At 41.0% G+C, this 14103-nt stretch overlaps 1 protein-coding gene across 4 annotated transcripts in view; it reads right to left on the bottom strand.

Annotated features, from left to right (window-relative positions):
- Window positions 1-507: 507 nt before the first annotated feature.
- TMEM150B (transmembrane protein 150B) overlaps window positions 508-14103 on the bottom strand; it is a 35667-nt gene continuing 22071 nt past the window's right edge. For all 4 annotated transcript variants that reach the window (XM_069947629.1, XM_069947632.1, XM_069947633.1 and 1 more), the window contains exons 3-7: window positions 9988-10047; window positions 8563-8630; window positions 4686-4813; window positions 4413-4590; window positions 508-2445 (exon numbers count right to left, since the gene is read on the bottom strand). In XM_069947629.1, coding sequence (XP_069803730.1) covers window positions 2249-2445; window positions 4413-4590; window positions 4686-4813; window positions 8563-8630; window positions 9988-10047 — 631 coding nt within the window. In that variant the 3' untranslated portion in view covers window positions 508-2248. The remainder of the gene's footprint in view (window positions 2446-4412; window positions 4591-4685; window positions 4814-8562; window positions 8631-9987; window positions 10048-14103) is intronic.

The following is a 14103-nucleotide window of genomic DNA, read 5'->3' as shown; positions in this document are numbered from 1 at the left end:
AGTCAGGTGTTTGCTGTTGCGAAATGCATGAGTGCATGAAACAGCATGTAAACATGTGAGGTATATGTGACCCTGTGCAGCATAACATTAGCCATACCTCACCGTGATCTACCAGCCAAGGATCATAAACTATTGAAATGTGTCTGTTATGTTGTGCTCATATCCAAGCTAAGGACAAGAGTGGCGTTCCCCCCCGCCTTTCAATATACTCAACCCTTAAGATACATAGACCATCAATTGAATAGTGTCATACTACAGTAGAATCCATGCTGAATGTTACAGTGTTATTCGTCCTTGATATTAAGTGTGATAGTGCTGCTGTGCTGCTTAGGGAAGATAGAGGTAGCAATAAGGCAGGAAGTGCTACAAATATCTGGTACACAGAAAATGCCTTACAGTGTTTTTCTGTCTCATGAAGTTATTCACTGGCCTCAGAATAGGGGGCAACAAGTTGATCGGTGGAGACCCCCAACCCCCCCCCCCCCCCCCAACTGATCTGACCAGGGAGAAAATTCAGAAATGGCATCTTGGAGATCCAGCACATGTTTTTTTTTCATGACCCAGACATCTGTTAGACAATTGTTTGAAGGCCACTGTTTTTCAGCAGCTGCTCCAAAGCTTCCCTGTACAAACACTGACAATTCATATAACATATTGTAATACTATACAGTACTGTTCAATGTTTACCTTACAGAACAAAGCTGAAAGGTGAAATGTATGTGAAATATGAACCATGAAAAATTCTTCTTGTTCACACTTATTTGGCTAGTATCATACAATAAAGCCTTTAGAGTACCATGTGGATACTTGTTCATCTGAGAAGATGATTAAAGTATAAGCTCAACTTCGAAAATGACTTTAAAGGGGTTATACAGTGCTACAAAAACATGGCCACTTTCTTCCAGAGACAGCACCGCTCTTGTCTCCAGTTCAGGTGCGGTTTGCAATTAAGCTCCATTCCCTTCAATGGAACCAAGTTGCAAAACCAACACCCAAACTGAAGACATGAGTGGTGCTGCCTACGGAAGAAAGTGGAGATGTTTTCATAGCACAGGATAACCCCACTTAATTAGTTTACATATAAAAATAATTAATCTACCTAATAAGTAACCTAGTACATACATTATATTACACTATATTACTCATTTACTTATAGTCATAATAACTATAGTACTTATCATGAGTTACAGTCAGTATTATCTCACTTTGCTCCATTTACTGTACTACAAGCTCTATATACTGTATATATAATATTATGTGGGTTTTCAGAATATTAGCATTGTTTGTATATCTCTGGGATATGCAAACAATGTGTAATCAGTAGGGTGGTATGACCAATGGGTTAGCCCCACTATAGTCTTATTAGACATGGCACCACCCAAATGGTGGTCTATGGGCTCTATCAGGCATTGCAGCTCAGTGTAATTTAAGTGAAAGGGACTGTACTGCAATATGCACAAAAGTGGCAGTGTTTATGCATAAAAGAGACAGCAAAAAAAGATTTGATGGGTGAGGTCCCATGGAACACAGATCATAGAGAGCTATATCACAAGCTTACTAAATAAAATAAAAAATTAAATTGTGAGAAAATTGCATTACAAATTTAGGAATATTGCCTTTCATTCATCTGCATTTTTAGTGAACCAAGCTCAGCATGTGCCTGATTCCAGGGATGTTTTTTATGAATTTTTATACATTTTTATTTGGTTTAGTCCTTTGTTTGTTGTACTGAAATGTATGTGACAGATATATTAAATACAAGCCTGAGTTCTCGATGTGGTACAGAAACACAAGAGGGAAGCTGGATCCTGCACCAGCCCCATGGCTTCCTATAGGAGCTGTTTTGGCATCAGTTTTCTGACTGTAGACATTAAATAGGTGTACAAAGAACACACAACTGCAGATGTGTCCAGGCCAGGTATTAAAACAATACTCTCATTTAACAAAACTTTTGATATTTCAGATAATTGTCAAAAGTTTGGGCTGAGCACCAAGTATTGTTAATTACAGTAATGCTTTAAACAGTTGGCTGGGCATACCAGATATATGTGAACCCAGACTAAAACTGTCTTCCAGCCCAAGCTCCAAGTCTTCATTAATGCTTGTACGATATTGCTAGGCTTAAAAGTCCAGATTTCTGATCAAATAATAAATAGAAATTCTCAGAATCCTCTGTATATTGTCCATGGTAGACTTCAAGTCTTCAAAACATCCTTGTATAGTCCTGTGGCTCAGTAACATTTAGTATCTATAAACTAAGGGTGACAGTGGAAACTTGAACTTCATTGGGAATTGCCACCCTCCTTTTCCTGACATGAAAGAAATGTCCTTCAAGATACCAGAAGTCGACACAGAAGAGTCCAAATAGCACAAATAACATTATGGCTAAAATCCATTCACATATGGCCGCTACAGACTTCATGTGCTTGGAATAGAATACAATCACTGTTAGTAAAATGTGTTAAGGAATAGTAAGCAAAGTGACACAATATAAATGGCTAGATGCAGTATATAAACACTCAGCTCTGCCCTATCGATTGACAAAAGGAATGGGAATGCACATAACACCTACAGGAGCTTTATGAACATCCTATTCTAAACCCGTAGGCATTATTATGGAGCTGGTCTGTGGGAATGTTTGCCCATTCATCAAGAAAAGCATTTGTGAGATCAGGCACTGAGGCTGAACAAGAGGGTCTGGCTCACAATATCTGTTCTAGTTCATTCCAAAGGTGTTCGGTGGGGTTAAGGTCAGGACGCAGCCAGTTAAAGGGAATCTGTAAGCTCCTGGGCCCTACCTGAGGTGCTGATAGTGTGCTGTAGCTGGCAGTCCCCTAGTATAATGCCTTTTTAATAATTTTTCGTGCAGCGGATTATGTACAATCTTATGTCTCCAACTGTACTGAAGAGTCACAGAGCAATTGTTCGTGTGACACTCTGGTACACCTCTCCACTCCTTCCTCCTCCCTCTTCTTCATGAATAATCAATGCTGCCCGGCCTCCTGCTCGCTCAGCTGTCAGAGGTTGTGCAAAGTTAGGGCACAGATACTCCCGTTGGGCACGGGGCTTCAAGTTTAAAAGTATTTTTTAGGACAATAAGTGTATCACCTGCCAAACGGACCGCAAGTCAGATCTTGGATTAAAAGCAGCTATTTGAAGGTACAAGTGGTTTGGGGGGGGGGGGGGGGGGGCAGATTATGGGTACAGAGTCGCTTTAACAACTTCTCTTTGCCTCTTCAGTACAGTAGGAGATATGAAATTGTGTATTATCTGCTGCACAGAAAATTACCAAAAAGCACCATGCTCATTAGGGGACTGCCAGCTACAGCACATTGTAAGCAGCTTAGATAGGGCTGGGAGCTAACAGATTCCCTTTAAGTTCTTTCACACCAGACTCACCCAACCATGCCTTTATAGAACTTGCTGTGGGCACTGGGCACAGTCATGCTGGAACAGAAAAGGGCTGAGCCCAAACTGCTCCTACAAAGTTGGAAGAAAACAATTCAAAAGTCCAAAATGTCCTGGTATACAAAAGAATTAAGATTTCCCTCTAGAACTAAGGGGCCTACACCAACCCTTGAACAACAACCCCATAACATTATTCCTCCGGCACAAAACTTTAGAGCTGGCACAATGCACTTGGTGATATGAATCTGTATATTAGATGCAAGTCAGCAGCGTAGCATCTGTATTTTGTACAGTCAACACTGATTAGCTGAATTACACTTTGAGGCTAAGTTCACACAATGTTTAAATTAATTAAACAACAGCCGTAGTTGCAGGTTTGCAACCACGGTCATTATTTAATGAATTTACCAATTGCTTTAATTGCTATGAAATCCCAGCCGGAGTATATACACTCTGTATACACTCCGTCCTGGATTCCATGCGGCCACACAAAGAATGACAAAACTGACAGTGCAGACAATGTAAAGTATGGCTCCGGCCGCACTTTACATTGTCTGCGATGGGTAATTGGAATGCAGGCACACCCAAATGCGCCCGCATTCCAATTGAAAAGAAATTAAGTTCATCAACTTCACAGACAGCGGCTGTCATACAGCGTGTGAACCTGGCCTAAAAATACAAATAAATGAAAGTTATGATGAAATACAGATATATAAGCATTTTACTCCCCCATATTAGACTACAATAGTGTACTTCATAAATGATGAAAATATGTGCAACATAATCTGTGAATAGCCCCATAGATTAGCTCCATATTACAAGGCACAAAAATGGACGTAATATGGAAGCAAAATTTGCTCATGTAAAAGAGGCCTACTGCTTAGAGCAATGTTATCCGGAGACCACTTGCTCAATGTTGACCATGTTGACCTGTGTTAGCTTCACAGAGGAGATTATGAAACTATATGGATGACTTCTATGATCCATTGCCTTGTAAAGGATACTCATAATAATCAATGCTGTTGCAGACAGTGTAAGGAGAAACCGTAGTGGTCCTATCCAGCAGCCGCCATGTCTTGGTTGTACTCTGTAGGTTAGATATGTTTGAATCCAGAAGTAAACAACACCGATGACAAACGCCAGGAAGGCTCCAGTAAGGTGCGTCTCCAGCTGGTTGGATTGCTGCAGTAAAACAAATGTTATAATGCATGTCATATAACAAGCTTTGTTCTATGTGCTAATACATTATAACATACTATTACTATTGTAAGACCCACCTGAAAATTACCAACTAGTGATGCTCCAAGTGCACAAAGAAATCCCATAGCCAGGCCCACAGAATTGACATGAGAATGGCAGCCATAATCTCTAATTTGCTGAAACCGTATAACGCAGATCCAGATCACTGACAGAAAAAGAATATCAAGAGAATAAGCATTGTTCTATGACACTGACATTGTTCTATGACACAATTTTTTCATATTAGCAAATCATAAAACAATACGTTTTTTTGCACTTTTTATGGCAGATAATGGCAATCTACACAGGGCGTATTGCATATGGACATATGCAAAGATGTCTATGCATCCCAGCTGCATAGTGGCACACATGAGTGTAGAAGTGGGCAGGAATAAAATAATGGCGGGTAGAGAAGTAGCGTCAGGAAGGAATGGACTTACGGCAGTAGAGCCAGTATGGCTGGGGGTGTTGGTGGAATGAGGATATTGAGGTGGATGGATTGGTGGTATATGCAGGGATGGAGTGATGAGAGGCTAGAATGGTGTGCTAGCAGGTAATCATGGAGAGCTAATAGGCAGGGATAAAGTGGAAATGGCCTGAGATATATTAGCAGCATGGATTCCATGGGTTCTAGTTATGTAAACCGTATTCTTGCAAATGCTTAGTATCCCAACCCAACAGGACAGCTGTATCACCCTGTCAAAGTCTACGGTATATGTTGCTGCTGTGCAGAATGTTATATACCAATCAAAATATTTGTCTACCTTTAAAATGAGTTTGTTCAACATAGTTTAAAGTGATTCTGTACCCACAATCTGTCCTCCCAAACCCCTTGTACCTTCGGATAGCTGCTTTTAATCCAAGATCTGTCCTGGGGTCCGTACGGCAGGTAATGCAGTTATTGTCGTAAAAAAAACAACTTTTTAACATGTAGCCCTGTGCTCAACGGCCGTGGCCTTGATTGTCTATGCTCTAGGCCTGCACCTCCTTTGTTCCTCCTCCTTCCCCTCTTCACCATTAGAAATGCCCCTGGGTAGGATCTCTCCTAATCATCACTTGTCTGAACACTGCACAGGTGCCTTAACAATCCAACACATGTGCAGTGTTCAGACAAGTGATAATTAGGAGAGATCCTACCCAAAGACGTTCCTAATGATGAGGAGGGCAGGGAGGAAGGATGGAGGGGTGGTGCAGGCCTAGGGCACAGACACTCTAGGCCACGCCAATTTGACACAGGGCTGCAAGTTTAAAAGTTGTTTTTAGGACATTAACTGCATCACCTGCTGAACGGACCCCAGGACAGATCTTGATTTAAAAGCAGCTATCTGAAGGTACAAGCGGTTTGAAGGGGGTGGAGGGGATTGTGGGTACAGAGTCGCTTTAACTTACATGATTTATTTGTAAGAACTCATTTCAAAACCAGAGACAAGTCATGGGAATTACAGAGGGTGACTATGTTACTAGCACTAGGCATGCAAGATCCACCATGACTCCTACCTTCTTCCAAGCAGCATGCTAGGAAATAAAGTGTTTTAAACTAAGTTAAAAAGTCATAGGAACTACAAAATACAGTACAAGAAATGACATGAGCAGTAATAACTTGCTTTTAATGGCTTTTAATCACATAGAAGCCCATCATGTACATGGCGCCTTACAGTGAAGTATCTTTTAGGTGCTGAGATAGTTAGTGGGTGCAATTTCACTTCCTATAAAGTCAGGTTTTTAATCTATCCTATATGATTCCTTAGGGTGTATTCATTTTTTAATTGCAATTATTGACCACAAATCTAGGAATGGATATAAAAAGAGAAGTGTGTCTTTCCTTTATGGGTGATTTATGATCTCTTCCTGGCTTTGTATTCAATAATTGCAATTAAAAACCTGAACATTCAAACTCACCCTCATATACATTTCAATTGGTGTTATTTATAAGCTACAATTATGCCCTCTACTTCAGTTTGGATAGGGCATTATATAGATATCCTAATCTGAAAACGTTTGCCAAATGACAACTTTCCTTAACATGATCTTACACAGCAATAATTTGAGGGTATTACAACATTTCTGAAATCTCTTGAATTACTACTTTAAGGAACTCTTAGTAGAAAATAAATTCTTATTCCTATCCATTCCCCCCTCTTCTCCTCAAATGCCTGGGTTGTCTGCACTAGGAAACTAGGAAAGTCTGCTACTCAAGGGGAACCTGTCACCATGAGGCTATGTTCACACACCATACTTTTTATGAAATGAACAGCCCTTGTTTTCAATTATAACAACGGCCATTGTTTACACAATAATATTATTGTTCACACAATATTAATATTCATGTCATTTATTTCCAGCCTTTCAATGCAATTTTTGCATTAAAAACAACGGCTGTTGTTTTCAGTGCCAAATAATGGCCATTGTTTATGTGTAGTGGGATCATAGCCTGAAAATGTACTCAAATCTCTTGTCATCATGGTATAGATCAGAAGGTGCTGAGTGAATTCATGTATAGTTCAGTGGGAAAAGAGTCAGTATAAATAATTATTTATTTATTTATAGTATACCTGTTATTATAACTTTCAAACTTTTAGTTATTTTTTTTCTCAAAGAATCAGAAAACAGGAGGTCCTGTGTATCCCAGGTCATATGAGCACTCACAGAGAGAAGGCAGACACATTGAGCTGTGACTCTCTGTACTGTACGGAACTCCTATGGTTAGTCTGTTTTTTACAACCAGCAAAAGGCTAAAAAGCTACCTCAGGAGACTGGACCTGGATTTCTGGTAAGTTCAGCTTTGTTTTACAGCATTAGAACAACAAAAAAATAATGAATATATACTGGAAACTTGCTTTATATCACATCTACTGTTGATTTAGATTTTGAAAGTTGTAACGACAGTGACACTTTAAACCTTTACTCATTCTGGGTCCAGTGAGTGGTCCTGGTCAGTGACTACCCTGTATATGTGTTCATACAGAAATAACTGTCATCTGGCCGGCCCATAGGCTTCATTCTATGTTTAGGCAGATTTTGCCATGCCCCCAAAGAATTGACATGTCAATTCTTATTTGGGTGGACGGCGGAATCTGCCTGAATAGAATTGAGCCTAGGGATGGGCAGATCTTAAACCGGGAGCGCAGGGAGACGAGCACACAGAATCAGCTGGAGATTATCCGTGCAGATTCTATAGTGTGAATGGGCCCAAAGAATAGACATGTAAATTCTTTGGGCAGATTCTGCTAGAGGAATCCTATAGAAGTAAATGGGGCTTGAATTGTGCTGAATTCTGCTTGCATTCAGCTTGAATTCCACTTAAATTCCACAAAATTTAAGTTTTGTATAGGCGAGCAATTTCAAGCTTAAAACTTTCCTCTTCAATTCCTCCCCTAGTCCTCAGTGTGCACATACCCTTACCCACAATGGGGAAAGGACAGGCTTTACTAGTAAGTTGAGCTATACAGCCAGCCCCCCTCATGCATGATACCAACACAGAGACTGGAGAGAATTCACTTTGCTATGTTGGAACCGCAGAGCAACAGATTGCAGGGATTGCAGGACGGGTATTGGCATAGCTTTCAAAACTAAACTATATAATTATGTTTATTCATTTATCCTGGCAAAATAAATGTGTAACTTCTTCTGAAAACCCCTTTCCCCCCTCTTTTTTAGTCGGATTCCAAAAAGACTTGGCTTTAGGTGCTGTAGAGAATCCTGCAGACTGTCAGGCAAACAAATACGTTTACTTCTATCAGTAACTTTCAGGTTTAGTGTCCGATTTTAGTTTTCTTCTACTTCTATAAACTGTCCTTTGGATCATGGAGAAATAAGGGAAATGCACAAAAAACATTAAAACCATATTAAGCTATCCTCATTTGCATTTCAGCCTTAGACGTTTAGTAGTAATAACTTACTAAAAAAAATACTTACCTAACATTGCTCCTACATTAAGAATTTGGGCAAAAATACAGCTCTGAGGAGGATAGGACCCGCACGTGCTGTCCAAAAAGAGAGATCATTTTAGTTAGTAGTAAAGGCATATTTTATATTCTATAACTTGAAGGGTTATTCCCATCTAATAACGAGGTGCCTTTATGTCCTGAGGGTGGACCTTAATCAATTAATGGTATATCCTGGTAATATGACTTAGGAGAGATACAGCAGGCTAGCCCTGCATAGTTGTCCTATGGTGACTGACTACAAACAAGTCATGTGCTGTCTTATCTTGTAGACGATCCCCCGTCAATCTATCCCTTAGGGGCCTATTCCACGGAGCGATAAGCGGCCGAATCAGCCCGATTCGGCTGATTATCGCTCCGTGGAATAGAGAGAACGATCAGCCGATGCTCATTGTTCATTTAGGTTCAGACCTAAAATTATGCGTCGCTACGTGGCATAGCGGTGCGCAGCGGGCGACCAACGATTTCAAAACATCATACATTACCTGTCCAGGTGCAGGTCTTCTCCTTCACCCGGCCCTGCGCCGCAGCAGCTTCGGAGCGGCATGTCTGAACTGACAGACCACTCAGCCAATTACTGGCCGCGGCGGGCCCAGCCAGTGAATGGCTGAGCGGTCTGTAAGCTCAGACCTGTGCCTGGACAGGTAATGTATGAAACAAGGGCTGCAAGGACATCAGTAATGATATCCCTGCAGCCCTCGCTAAATGATTGTTGGGCCGTGGAATATGCTCAGTAAACGAGCGCCGATCGAGTAGATCGGCGCTTGTTTACATCGTTGATTGGGCCCTGCTTGGCCCGTGTAATAGATCCCTTACATTTTGTTAATACATTTGCTACATTTGCAAGAAGTAGGAGGCACATAAAAAACAATGAATCTCCATGGTAACACAACAAACAAACACTTTGTAGTCTGGTTCTGTAGTCTTATTTATTTCCTGCTCCATCCTACGTCTCTGGATAGGGGAAATGTTAATGGTTTAAAAACCCTTTAATGCATTATTATAAAACGCTACATTACAGAAAAATAATTCTTGTTGTTTTATTCTAATGTGCCTGTAAAGGTATGATGGACAGGATCAGGGGGAACTGACAGCACAGATATGCATATATCCGTATTACCAGTTTCCAGTTGCTTATTTCATGAACATCACCTTTACCTTTAGCGCTGCTCTGTGATCCAGTGTCTTGGTAAAGAGTGTACTTTATTTTGTGCTGACAATGTCACAGAGGCAGGTCTGTGTCACTGTCAGCACCCACCCTGCTCCTCAGCCACTGTTGTGTTTTTTAGTCCAGCCCCGCCTCCTCCAGAATGATTGACAGGAGGGAGGACAATTTTAGGGGGAGGCAATTCTAAATGTTGTCATACTTCAACCAAGTGAAATGATGTTTAATTACCTGATATATGGAAAAGTCTCTGCCACATTGACTGAGCCATTGTACACAGCTATTATATACCTGGGGAAATAGTAAAACAAGAGAATTGTGTCAGGTTGTAGCACTGATTCATTTCTGTATATACTGTATCTTTGTCAAGCACCAGATCCTTTGCATTTACATAGTTCTGTAAACCAGACATATGTATGATATCATAGAAAAAAATCTAATTGACCCCTTGACAAATGGCATCTGTTGGACATCCATCACACATATAGACTCCTATAATAAAAAATATATGTATACATTTAATGTGTACATCTTTTACTAGACTGCAGTGACAGATGCCATCCGTCATCCATCCTTCACCACAGGCTCTCATGTCAAAGCGACAACAACAAAGAAGAATATGTTTAACATGCCCTTTTTTATTAGATGGCTTTGACAGACACCATCCATTGTTCATCCTTTACCACAGACTCTTGTACTGAAAGAAATGTATACTATAAGTCTAAAATATCAGTTTTTTTATTGGGTAGCGTGCGATCGTGCTGAATCTGTAGCATGACTACATGAATACCAACACAATTCAAATGTGTACCTAAAAAAATTCTGTTTGTTTGCAGACATTACTAGAAGGAGCTTTGGAGCCTGCTTATGGCTAGGTTCACACTATGTATCTGTGCGGCTGTATTGCGGGCGGTAAATCATCGGCCGGATTTTTCCGGTTCATGCGTACGCTGGAAAGTATACAATATACGGCTGCACAGTGCACACTATGTATGAGCCTACAGCCCGATCGTAAACGGACCCGTAAAAAATGAACAAGACCATTGTTTGCGGCTGGAACTGTGCAAATTCACGGCCGTGGATTGACAGGCGGTCCGTACGGAGTACTTCAAAAATAGCCGGCAATAATGCCGAATGCCGATGCTTCTATTAGTTAATATATTAAATTAATAAAACACATTTTCTTTGTAATAATCCCTTTCGTTGTTCAATAATTTAATTCTAACGATTCCATCATTGTGCAATTAAATATACTGTTAAAATAAATATATATATAAATAAATGTATATTTATATATATATATTTATTTTTTGACAGTATATTTACTTGCACAATGATGGATTCGTTAGAATTAAATTATTGAACAACGAAACTGATTTTATTACAACGAAAATGTGTTTTATTAATTAAATATTAATTAGTACAGGAAGCTCCATTAAGCCGTTAATTCATATTGCCGGCAATAGAGCATTCTGTACTAATCATCACTTTACTTTAACCTTTTAACGACGTTAAGAGTAAACAGAGAGGGCTCCCGGCGTGCGCCCTCTCTGCAGCGCGCGGTCCCCGGTTGCTAAGTGCAGCCAGGGACCGCGTGTATTAGCCGGCGCGGCCGATCGCGGCGGGCTAATTAACTATTCAAATGCCGCTGTCAAAGCTGACAGCTGCATTTGAATAGCAGCTGTGCCCCCTCTCCCTGGTGTCCAGTGGGGAATCTCCCCCCCGCGATGCGATCGCGGAGGGGAGATCCGTCCTAATGAGCCGGCCGGGGCTCAGCGTCGGAATGACGCTGTTCCCGGCTCGGCAATCTATTCAGATGGTCTGCAGCAGACCATTATAATAGAGCACCAATCTGATGGATCATTGCTCTATTATATACACAGGATTGATCTCAATGGGAGATCAGTACTGTGTATATAGAAGTCCCCCAGGGGGCTTCATATTACTGTAAGGGAAAGTTAAAAAAAAGTGTTTTATTAATAAAAAATCCCCTTCACTAATAAAAGTCTGAATCACCCCCTTTTTCCTATTTTACAAATAAAAATAAATAAATAAATAAATAAACATGTTTTTTATCACCACGTGCGTAATCGCCCGAACTAATAATTAATCACATTCCTGATCTCGCACGGTAAACGGTGTAAGCGCAAAAAAATCCCAAAGTGCAAAATTGCGTATTTTTGGTCGCATCAAATCCAGAAAAAATGTAATATAAAGCAATCAAAAAGTCGCATATGCGCAATCAAGGTACCGATAGAAAGAACGCATCATGGCGCAAAAAATGACACCTGACACAGCCCCATAGACCAAAGGATAAAAGCGCTATAAGCCTGGGAATAGAGCGATTTTAAGGAACGTATATTTGTTAACAATGGTTTTAATTTTTTACAGGTCATCAGATACAATAAAAGTTATACATGTTACATATCGTTTTAATCGTAATGACTTGAGGAACATATATAACAACTAAGTTTTTCCATAGGACACACGGCGTAAAAATGAAGCCCCCCCCAAAGAAAAATAATTGCGTTTTTTTTTTTCAATTTCACTGCGCATATAATTTTTTTCTGGTTTCGCAGCATATTTTATGGAAAAATTCAGCCTGTCATTGCGAAGTACAATTAGTGACGCAAAAAATAAGGGCTCATGTGGGTCTGTAGGTGTAAAATGCAAGTGCTATGGCCTTTTAAGCACATGGAGGAAAAAACGAAAACGCAAAAACGAAAGTTAGCACGGTCCTTAAAGGGTTAATGAAAACATCAAATGTTTCTTCTAATTATGTTATCACAATAGCATTATTAGAAGAAACATTTTGAATTATATGTGCGCTCAGCTGATTGGCTGAGCGCACATATAAAGAGCCGGTCCGCAGTACAGTCACTTCATTGTGCTGCGGACCAGCGAAGAGGACACATCGGGGTGAGTATACAGATCTCCCTACCCCCTCCCCAGCACTGCACCCATCCCAGTAAGGAAGGGGGGTCACTTAACCCCTTCCTTGCTGGGATGGGTGCAGTCTGACATCTGTATTGCATCCCCCTTAACCCCTTGGGGGCCAGACTGTAAGCAGCGATCTGTAAAGATGCTGCATACTGTAAGGAGCACAACACCGCTCACAATGATGGGTGTTGTGCTCCTGTTTGTGTGTTTTTTGTGTGTTTTTCCCTTTTTGTTTTTCAGATATCGGTATCCTGTGGATTACGTCGGATTTGGTGGACTACGTCGATGACCAGCGGTTGTTTGGTGTTTTTTTTTTTTATAAAATGGTCAATGAGGGGTGTGGGGGTGTTTTTATTTGAATAAAACATTTTTTCACTTGTGTGTTGTCTTTATTTCTTTACTTTATAGACTTAGTAGTGGAAGCCGTCTAATAGACGGAATCCATTACTAAGTCGGGGCCTAGTGTTAGCCGGTATAAAATGGCTAACACTAACCCCCCATTATTACCCCAGTACCCAATGCCACCAGGGGTACTGGGAAGAGCCGGGTGCCAGTGGTCCCGGAGCGTCAAAATTGGCGCTCCTGGACTGGGCGGCAGCAGGCTGGTAAGATTTAGGCTGGGGAGGGCCTAAACCAATGGCTCATCCCACCCTGGTGTTACCAGGCTGCTGTTGTTTGGTTTTTAAACCGGCTGGTTATAAAAATAGGGGGACCCTATGCGTTTTTTTTTATTATTTATTTTAAAAAAACGCATAGGGTCCCCCCTATTTTTATAACCAGTCGGGTTAAAAACCAAGTGACAGCAGCCTGGTAACACCAGGGTGGGAAGAGCCATTGGTTTAGGCCCTCCCCAACCTAAATATTACCAGCCTGCTGCCGCCCCAGTCCAAGAGCGCCAATTTTGACGCCCTGGGACCACTGGCACCCGGCCCTTCCCAGTATCCCTGGTGGCATTGGGTACTGGGGTAATAATGGGGGGTTAGTGTTAGCCATTTTATACCGGCTAACACTAGGCCCCGACTTAGTAATGGATTCCGTCTATTAGACGGCTTCCACTACTAAGTCTATAAAGTAAAGAAATAAAAACAACACACAAGTGAAAATTTTTTTTTATTCAAATAAAAACACCCCCACACCCCTCATTGACCATTTTATTAAAAAAAAAAAAACACACCAAACAACCGCTGGTCATCGATGTAGTCCACTGAATCCGACGTAATCCACAGGATACCGATATCTGAAAAACAAAAAGGGAGAAACACACAAAAAACACACAAACAGGAGCACAACACCCATCATTGTGAGCGGTGCTGTGCACCTTACAGTACGCAGCATCTTTACAGATCGCTGCTTACAGTCTGGCCCCCAAGGGGTTAAGGGAGGATGTATTGCATCCCCCTTAACCCC

The sequence above is a fragment of the Dendropsophus ebraccatus genome, chromosome 12, assembly GCF_027789765.1.
Source record: "Dendropsophus ebraccatus isolate aDenEbr1 chromosome 12, aDenEbr1.pat, whole genome shotgun sequence".
Classification (NCBI taxonomy): Eukaryota; Metazoa; Chordata; class Amphibia; order Anura; family Hylidae; genus Dendropsophus; species Dendropsophus ebraccatus.
This window is presented reverse-complemented; position numbering and strand designations above follow the sequence as displayed.